The 9,438-nt window shown below is 37.5% G+C and overlaps 1 protein-coding gene across 4 annotated transcripts in view; it reads left to right on the forward strand.

Moving 5' to 3' along the window:
• Positions 1-9,251, forward strand: part of LOC122670834 (callose synthase 10) — a 103,691-nt gene extending 94,440 nt beyond the window's left edge. For 3 of the 4 annotated variants that reach the window (XM_043867839.1, XM_043867841.1, XM_043867842.1), the window contains exons 40-51: positions 198-250; positions 346-522; positions 639-686; positions 840-998; positions 1,296-1,409; positions 1,505-1,593; positions 1,687-1,845; positions 1,989-2,091; positions 2,508-2,627; positions 4,724-4,774; positions 4,903-5,085; positions 8,656-9,251. In XM_043867839.1, coding sequence (XP_043723774.1) covers positions 198-250; positions 346-522; positions 639-686; positions 840-998; positions 1,296-1,409; positions 1,505-1,593; positions 1,687-1,845; positions 1,989-2,091; positions 2,508-2,627; positions 4,724-4,774; positions 4,903-5,085; positions 8,656-8,892 — 1,493 coding nt within the window. In that variant the 3' untranslated portion in view covers positions 8,893-9,251. The remainder of the gene's footprint in view (positions 1-197; positions 251-345; positions 523-638; positions 687-839; positions 999-1,295; positions 1,410-1,504; positions 1,594-1,686; positions 1,846-1,988; positions 2,092-2,507; positions 2,628-4,723; positions 4,775-4,902; positions 5,086-8,655) is intronic. The other variant, XM_043867840.1, reaches the window with a different exon arrangement.
• Positions 9,252-9,438: the final 187 nt, after the last annotated feature.

Raw genomic sequence — 9,438 nt, forward strand, 5'->3', positions numbered from 1 at the left:
TAGTGCATTTTTAACTTTGAAGAATGCTGGAGTGATCCGGCATATTTTATTTATCCAGGCATTCATGGTTTAGTGAAACTTGTTAAATAATAGACCATTTGCAAATTACCTCTTCCAAGAAGAAAATAGATCTTTTGCTTTTATTCATTGAAGAGTGTCACTTGTTACTGAAATCAGCAAATTAAACACTGGTGCAGGGTTCAATTCCACATTAAGGCAGGGTAACATTACACACCATGAATACATTCAGGTTTCATTTCTTCTAAAGTCTTCTGTATGGTTCTGTGCCTCTGTTGAATGCAAAAATCTTTCATTAATTTATTTATATTATGCTCTTACGTACAGGTCGGGAAAGGAAGAGATGTTGGGTTGAACCAAATTGCACTATTTGAAGGCAAAGTAGCTGGTGGTAATGGAGAACAAGTCTTAAGCAGGGACATATACCGGCTTGGACAACTTTTTGATTTTTTCAGAATGCTATCTTTCTACTTCACAACTGTCGGTTTTTATGTGTGCACAATGGTATGCACTTCTGTTTTCTTCTCTTTACGTTACTATTTATTTGTGACAACTGTTTGAATTGATATTTGTTGTCCTAATTTAGATGGAAGCTTCTGAAAAAGTCATTATTTGTGCAGATGACCGTTCTTACTGTTTACATTTTTCTATACGGAAGGGCTTATCTGGTAATGTGACGTTCTCTATATCCTTGTTTACCTTTAATTCCATGATGTTTCCATGAAATGTTCGTCTGGGACTAGACAAGGATGATAATATTTACCAGCATTAATAATATTCTCAGACTTTTTTTACAATCAAGGTGCTGCCAAATCTTTCAGGCTTTCTCTGGTGTTGATCGTGCAATTAACCAGGTGGCTAAATTGTCGGGTAACACAGCATTGAGTGCAGTTTTAAATACTCAATTCTTATTCCAGATAGGAATCTTCACAGCCGTCCCAATGATAATGGGATTTATACTTGAACTTGGATTGTTGAAGGTTCGTTCATATAAATTTTGTGACTTCCAGTATTGTAGCAGTACTTCATTTGTTTACTCTGCAAATAAAACATTAGCTTTGTTCAGACAAGAATCATGGACCAAACTAGTTGCTTGTGTTGAACCAGTAATATTAGTGGTAAAGAGTCAAGTATGAGCTGTTTCAGTTTCACTCTTTCCCCTTATATTTTCAGGTTGAAAGCTGCTGAAATGGATTTTCTATTATTATTTCTTAATTCTTACCAACAAATAGAGGTTTCTTGCCTTTGGTTTTCAATTTTGCTTTAAACTTTTGCAGGCTGTTTTCAGTTTTATCACCATGCAGCTCCAGTTGTGTTCTGTTTTCTTCACATTTTCTTTAGGAACTAGAACTCATTATTTTGGGCGCACAATACTCCATGGAGGTGCAAAAGTATGACCTCTTTTTGAACTATTATCTTAAGAAGTTTATGCCATATTTTAATACATAAGAATGCTGATAATTACATGTAAAAATCTCACCAACAGTACAGAGCAACTGGTAGAGGCTTTGTGGTCCGTCACATCAAGTTTGCCGAAAATTACAGGCTTTATTCACGAAGTCATTTCGTAAAGGCGTAAGTGTTGTTTGTCTGTAATAGGTTACATTGATGTTTCTTTTTGTGCCCGTGTGCTCTTAAAGTTGCAATCTTCAAATTTCTTGTATGCAGGCTTGAAGTGGCACTGCTTCTTATAGTTTACATAGCATATGGCTATACGGATGGAGGTGCAGTTTCTTTTGTCTTGCTTACTCTCAGTAGTTGGTTCCTTGTTATGTCGTGGCTCTTTGCTCCTTATATCTTTAATCCATCAGGATTTGAGTGGCAGAAGTAAGTAAGATGAAATTTATTATTTGACATTTTTTAATGCACATAATTTTGTAACTGTGTGTTGGTAAATGTGAGTTTTTTTAGCAGTCTTCCTGGCACAACTGCATGTATATACCTCATATTTTTTCCTGTATGATACACAGGACCTTTGAGGACTTCAACGATTGGATCAGTTGGCTTCTTTATAAAGGTGGAGTTGGAGTGAAGGGAGAAAACAGTTGGGAATCATGGTGGGATGAGGAACAGGTTAGGTATTCTAACATAATTGTGTAGTTATCTTTTTTGTTCTTCTATTACAAAAACATAATGGTATTGCTAGGATTTTCAATTGTCTAAAAAGATGCTCATAATTGGCTTTTCTTTTGTGAATGTGAATTCATGTTTGAAAGCTATGGTTCAGTAACTCAGATCTTTCTAGATATCTGTTAAGATACTATTCTTGTTACCTTCTTGAGGTTGTGTATCAGCACATTACAATTGTATGTGTAGTTTTTTAATTTTTGTAGCTGTTAATATTGGTCAATGAAGATTTATCTGCTGCCCAATGCTCTTAATTTCTGTATTCTCACTTGCTTTGAGCTTGTTTTGTTGGTCCATCTTTCTCCATTTCTCTCTCCATCTCTCACAATCTCTCTCTCTCTCTCTCCCCTCTGTTTCTACAGATGCATATCCAAACGTTGAGAGGTCAGATACTGGAAACCATTTTAAGCTTGAGATTTTTCCTATTCCAATATGGTGTTGTCTACAAACTCAATCTCACTGGAAATAACACCTCACTGGCGGTATGCTTCTCTACCTTCATAACCCTCACTACCTTCCCCCACCCCAAGGGGGAAAAAAGGGGAAAAATTTGTGGACTATTTTTATTTGCGTTATCTGCCTGTACATGGTGATTTATCTTAGTTCAACTATCATCCCTTTGCATGATTTGTTGTTGCATTATCTGCTTAATTTTGTTGGCTGTGATTAAGTCTGAATATGCATGATAAAAACTGATGTACTGTTTCTGTATTGGTAGAACGTGAGGCATAAGGTCCTTTGCATGGACCACAGGAAGGTTTCCTATACAAACCACCTGGTTTTGTCACGTCAAAAGGTGATGTGGTAATTCTAACCATTGGTATAGGATATGGTTTGGATTTACCACTGGTCAAATTTCAGAGCCAAATTCAATTATATCAAGTCCTTGAATTGGCATTTTTTAATGTAGGTGTAACTATTTTTTTCATTTTGAAAAGGTAAATAAATTGTATTTTTTCATAAATGAGAGATGTAAAAAGCAACCTGAAAACACTCAGAATTCTGTATATTTACCTGTCACCCCAATGGGCCTTCTCCAAAAATGTACCTCCCAGACAACCTTACATACTTAATCCATTCCCATTTACCTCAAACAACTTTTCCTTTTTACAAAATTGTCCCATGAATCCTATATATAATATATTTTTACCCCCTCAAGTCCCGGCAAAAACGAACATTAATTAGATACCAATCCCATAGCCTTCTCAGACACTTCTTCTGACCCCCCCCTCCCCCTCCTTTGCGTCCAAAGTGTGCGATTTTCTTTCTTTCCATGAACTCCAGCATACTGCAAGTGGTACCATCCTGGCATCCTCCAAAGAGCATCCATTCTCCCCACCAAAGGACCACATTTCCATTCCACAATCATGGCCAGCATTGAACTAGGAAAATAGCCACCTCACCCCCATGACTGATACACATATAACCCCTTTACTTCCAGCCCATTCTACTGCTGAATATGAATTATCTTCCACAATTAAATTTGAAAAGCCTCTTTGAACGGCAACTGCAGAAAAGCCTTTCCTATGTGCTCTGTGCTGCAAACCAAACCCTTATGCATTATTTTGAAATAGGGTTCTACCAAACAGAAAACAGCATTGGTGGCTTTGTACACCTAAAGAGAGGGAAAAACCTAACCACGCTTGAAATGCGAATGAAAAAAGGAATCCTAGGGAAAATCAATGCTCTGATACCATGTGACAGTAATAGAACTTGAAATCAGAACTAAGACACGATGAAGCTAGAAGAGAAGATGAAAGTCGAAGAAAAGAGGAGATAATGAAGAATACTGCGCACAGTTTGAGAGAGGAGCAGAATCCCTCAAACTGTGGGTTGGGGGTTTACTTTTTTTTTTTGGTAAATGAATATATTACCGAACCCCAAGAGGGGGAAAGGAAAGGGGAACCAATGTACAAGGAAGAAAAGAAAGAAGCAGGGAGAGAGAGGGGGGGGGGGGGGGAGGCGGCCAGCCAGCCTACGCAGAGGAGGGAGGCCACAGAAGGGCGATATCAAGGCCCCAAAAAATCAAAATGTGTCTATTTCTGAAGTTATCCTTGTAATGTCGCTGTTAGCTGTATCCACAGCTAACTGGGGGTTGGGGGTTTACTTATATTGACATAAAAATAATAAATTACAATAAAGGGCTGGATCCACAACTAAAGACTACTACATAAATGTATTTTACATGGAAGGACAGGAATGTAAAAGAACATTACAATTATACCCCTACAAGACCGACATAACTTAACAGTACTCTTCCATGTGCTTTGACTGCATGATGATCTATTTTCTACCGCATCAAGATTTAGAACATTATTTTCTGTTTCAACCCCTGGAAAGCTAGTTGAAGTAGATTTTCAGATGTGTTAAAATATCATAAGTTTCAGACTGATCTCTTAATCTATATGAAGGCAGAACCAAATAAATGTGAGCAATTCCTTAACCATAATTTTAGAACCCTTGTACATCAATTATGAATGAATAAAGAATGAAACATTTTAGGGTCCTGATATAAATCATGTTTTCTTAAGTTAGCTTTATTTCTTCTTGAAATAATGATTGCCCCTCCCATCTCCAGATTTATGGATTTTCGTGGGTTGTGCTCGTGGCGATTGTCATGATATTCAAGGTTTGCACAATCCTAGTATCTTTTGTTCTGTGGGCTTTATATTCAACACCATTACTATGAAATTTGTGTATGCTTTTTTTTACTGCTAAGTTTTTGTATATGTACTTATATCTTCTATTGTTGTGCAGATATTCACCTTTAGCCCCCAAAAGTCAACCAACATCCAGCTGTTGATGCGTTTTATACAGGGAGCTTTATCTTTAATTCTTATTGCTGCACTCTGCCTTCTTGTTGCCTTCACTAATCTGACAATTCTAGATATTTTTGCCAGTGTCCTGGCATATATTCCTACTGGCTGGGCTATTCTATCGGTAAGTTAATGAAGTGTCAAAAGTGTCAACATCCTTTGTTATTCATTCCTGCATGAAGTTGCAAAACAAAAAGAGGGTGGTTCAATAGGACTGTATATGAGAACAATTGGGTCAGTGAGCCATCAATATCATTGCTGTCTAAATGCTCAAAAGACAATGGAAGGATTTTTGGAAACTGTAGATCTGAATAATTCATCAATCATCCTAATTTTTGGTCTGGATGCTTTGGTTTGATAAGCCCATTGGATGGTCTCCTGATGAAAGCTGAATTTGTGATAATAAAGGAAGACTATTCAAGAATCTCATTGAGTCACAGAGTTTTGCTGGAGCCATAAGGGAAAATTGCCAGAACAGAGAATTTTTAGCCTTCCACAGATTTCCCTTTAGTGTTTACAGGAATTGCAGGACCATCCCATGACTTTAAAACTCCCTTTCCTGTGTAACAACCTTCTGAATGTCTTGTATTCCAAAAATATATGTAGTCAAGTCAAATAAGGCTTGATGCTCCAAGTCTTGACAATACTAATCAACAATCCTGGCACTAAAGAACATGATTTGTATGAAAGCATTAAGTTTGCTAATGACCTGACTCTAGATGACATTTGCCCCAACTAAGGAACATTACCAAACTGTCCAACAAACTAAAATGTCAATGTTGCCTTAAGAGTTTCATCTGGCTAAAACGACCAGAATATGTATGAATCTTAGTTTTGTTTCTGAATCTGTTTCACATGCTCTTGGAAGACATTACGAGTTTGGTCCTCATCTGTTTTTTCTTTTTCCCCCGAGTAACAAAACTTCATTTTGCTCTTCCTTTTTTCGATCTTCTATTTGCTGACCAGCTTCCTCTCTTTTTTTCTTTTTTTTTTTTTGGGGGGGGGGGGGAAAGGGGGGGTTGGTGTGTGGAAGGGAGAGGCAGCGGCAGGTGCGGTGAAATATCTTAAAAGCAATTAATAAATGATGGAGGGCAGCCTAGGGTTTTAGATTTTTAAGGCTGAACTATTTTTAAGGCTGAACTACAAAGATATTGAAATGATTTTAAGAAATAAAAGAAATTAGGGTAATAATAAGAAATCAGATATTGTTATTTGGCTGAACAGTATTTGTAATCAGCAACCTTAAGGACGAATAAGAAGGAACTAGATAGAAAATCTATTTACCAGAAACAGATTAGAGGTTTGCCGATCATAGAAAAGACCCATCCCCTTCTCCATGATTCCATAAACCCACTCCATTTAGTCACTAGAACTGTAAGGGTTACATCCTTTTTTAAAGACTCGTGTAAGAGAAAAATAGTAACTGAAAAAAAAAAAATAAGAACCAAATACAAAGAACAAACTCCTAGTTCTTAAGGACTCCTAACTTTACCTTCATTAAGAGAAAGAAACTTTTAAAGCCAGAAACACCTGAAAAGGCTTTCTAACTTGAGACTCATCTAGAATTTAGAAACCAGACTTTCTGAAAACATAGCAAGCTAAGACTTGGGGAAGTGAACCAATTTCGTACTTCCCCTAATACCTAATATTTAGAAATTTATATTTCGGCATATGATTAGTAATCCTGTGATGAGAGGGGTGTTGAGTCCCTAGAGATTTAATCCAGCATGTTCTTGCGAAGAGGGGTGTCGAATAAATATATAGATGTAATTAAAGATACGTATGAGGGTGTAGTAACTAGTGTGAGATTTGTGGGAGGCCAGGGCAAGGACTTCCCAATTACAGTTGGGTTATATCAAAGATCAGCCCTAAGCCCTTATTTGTTTGCGCCTATCATGGATGAATTAACCAAGAACATCCAAGACGAGGTATCAAGGTGTATGCTCTTCGCCGATGATATCGTTTTGGTGGATGAGATAAAAGCAGGGATCAACGTTAAGTTAGAGATGTGGAGATCGACCTTGGAAATATGAGGCTTTAAGATTAGTAGATCAAAGACGGAGTATATGATGTGTAACTTCAGTCATACTATGATGGATGATGGCATGGTGAAAATTGAGGAGAGAGAGATACCGCCGAGTGACTATTTTAGATATCTAGGGTCTATCATACACAAAGAAGGTGACATAGATGATGATGTTTCACGAAGAATTAGTAGATCAAAGATGGAGTATATGATGTGTAACTTCAGTCACACTATGATGGATGATGGCATGGTGAAAATTGAGGAGAGAGAGATACCGCCAAGTGACTTTCAGATATTTGGGGTCTATCATACACAAAGAAGGTGACATAGATGATGATGTTTCACAAAGAATTAAAATGGGATGGATGAAGTGGAGAGGTGCGACCGGAGTACTGTGTGATCGACTCATTCCTTTAAAGCTAAAAGGAAAGTTCTACAGGACTGTTGTCCAACCTGCTATGATGTATGAGGCGGAATTTGGGCAGTTAAGAAGTGTCATATATTGAAGCTATGTGTTGCGGAGATGAGGATGTTAAGATGGATGTGCAGCAAAACTAGAAAGGATAAAGTGAGGAATGAACGTATTAGAGCTGATGTCGGAGTTGCCCCGATTAGCAACAAACTCCGAGAATGTCGTTTGAGGTGGTTTGGCCATGTGCAACGGAGGCCTGGGGATGCCCCAGTAAGGAGGAGTGATCAGATTCCGATTGAAGGAGTTAAAAGAGCTAGGGGCAGGCCTAAAATAACCACAAGTGAGGTTGTGAAGAATGACATGCATAGTCTGGCTCTTGTGCCAAGTTTTACCTTTGATAGAGCCTATTGGAGGGCAAGGATCCACGTTGTCTACACCATGTAGCTGAGATTTTTCCTGATTTTATGGGCTATCCTCTTTCCTCTTACTTTCATTTTTCATTTTCCATTTCTCACCCTTTTTTTTTATCTCGTTTCTTCTTTTTATTCTGCATTATTCTTACTTTCCTTTTCTTTGTGAGGACCTCAGTTTTTCCTTAAGTTGCTTTGAAAGGATCCATGTAGCCGACCCCATTTAGTTGGGATAAGGCTGAGTTGTTGTTATTAGTAATCCTAACCAGCCTATCTCATTACCGTTGTTTCTGACTTTTAATTGCATCAATAAATGAATTATATCTAGAAAACCTGACATCCAATTTTTATATCAGTCGAATCCAACAAGTAAAATCTTGTCTAATAACCCATTAGCATCGTAGTTAGAATTTGTGGGACGAAAATATCCCTAAAATCACATTTGAGGTGTCAGAAATATTCTAAAGATGTCTAGCTTTTTTGTTATTGTGTTTGGGTTTCTGTTATCATGTTATTGACAAAAATGCACCAAAATTTCTCGTCTTAGAGCTGTTAATCGGGTATTTTGGTCACTTTATATGCTTTCACAACCAAAATACTTTGACAAGGATATCAGATAGAATTTTTCTTGTAGAGTATCTGCTGTATGTAGAGATTAAACAATGGGCTTTTGGATGATGTTCTTCATATGAGGGATTTAAAGATAAATTTCCCATTTCTCTTGGGGTTGGGATTGGGATTGGTGTTTTGACAACCTTTAACAGCTCTTTGATATTCTCATCAAGCTTAGATAGATAGATAGATTACATTTTCTCTTAATAACCTCTTGCTATTTGCATTCTACAGCTGGCCATCACATGGAAGAAGATAGTAAGGAGATTGGGACTTTGGGATTCAGTACGTGAGTTTGGCCGATATTATGATGCTGGGATGGGTATAATTATATTTGTACCAGTTGCAGTCTTATCATGGTTCCCATTTGTATCTACCTTCCAGTCACGTCTTCTCTTTAACCAAGCATTCAGCCGAGGGCTGGAGATATCCATCATCCTTGCCGGAAACAAAGCCAATGTTCAGGCTTAACCATAAATGGTCGTGTTTCTGATAAAAATGATGGCCTTTTTTCGCGTCTGCCGGTAGTTTATTTCTTTAATGAAACATATGACCAGGACCTACAGATGGCCATCATCCTTATCGGTAGCAAGATCAGGCTTGATTATCCATGTTTTGTTGCTGGGTAGTTAACTGTACAGCTGCAGCTCTGTTGTTGTACTATATTATACACATCTGACCAATGAATTACATTGCTGGAGCATATAGGGAAACTGCAACATGAACAGTGGCAGGAGTACGTACTATGTACAGGGAATTTTACTTAAATGTTGTGCACTTGTATTTAGACATTTTATCTTTCATAATCTTTGGGATTCATTGTCTCTTCATTTCCATCTTCCTTCCTGTATTTCTATCGTTCTCTCAAACTGATGGGTTGCATTTTCAATGTAAAACTCTTCGATTCCAATAGTGATTTCTGATGCTAACTAGGCCTAGATTATTGCAATGATTTCACATGGAACTCCCCTTACAAGAATTTAGAGTGAAATTCCAACCAAAAAAAAAAAAAAGAAT

Source organism: Telopea speciosissima, chromosome 8 (genome assembly GCF_018873765.1).
Source record: "Telopea speciosissima isolate NSW1024214 ecotype Mountain lineage chromosome 8, Tspe_v1, whole genome shotgun sequence".
NCBI classification, from domain to species: domain Eukaryota; kingdom Viridiplantae; phylum Streptophyta; class Magnoliopsida; order Proteales; family Proteaceae; genus Telopea; species Telopea speciosissima.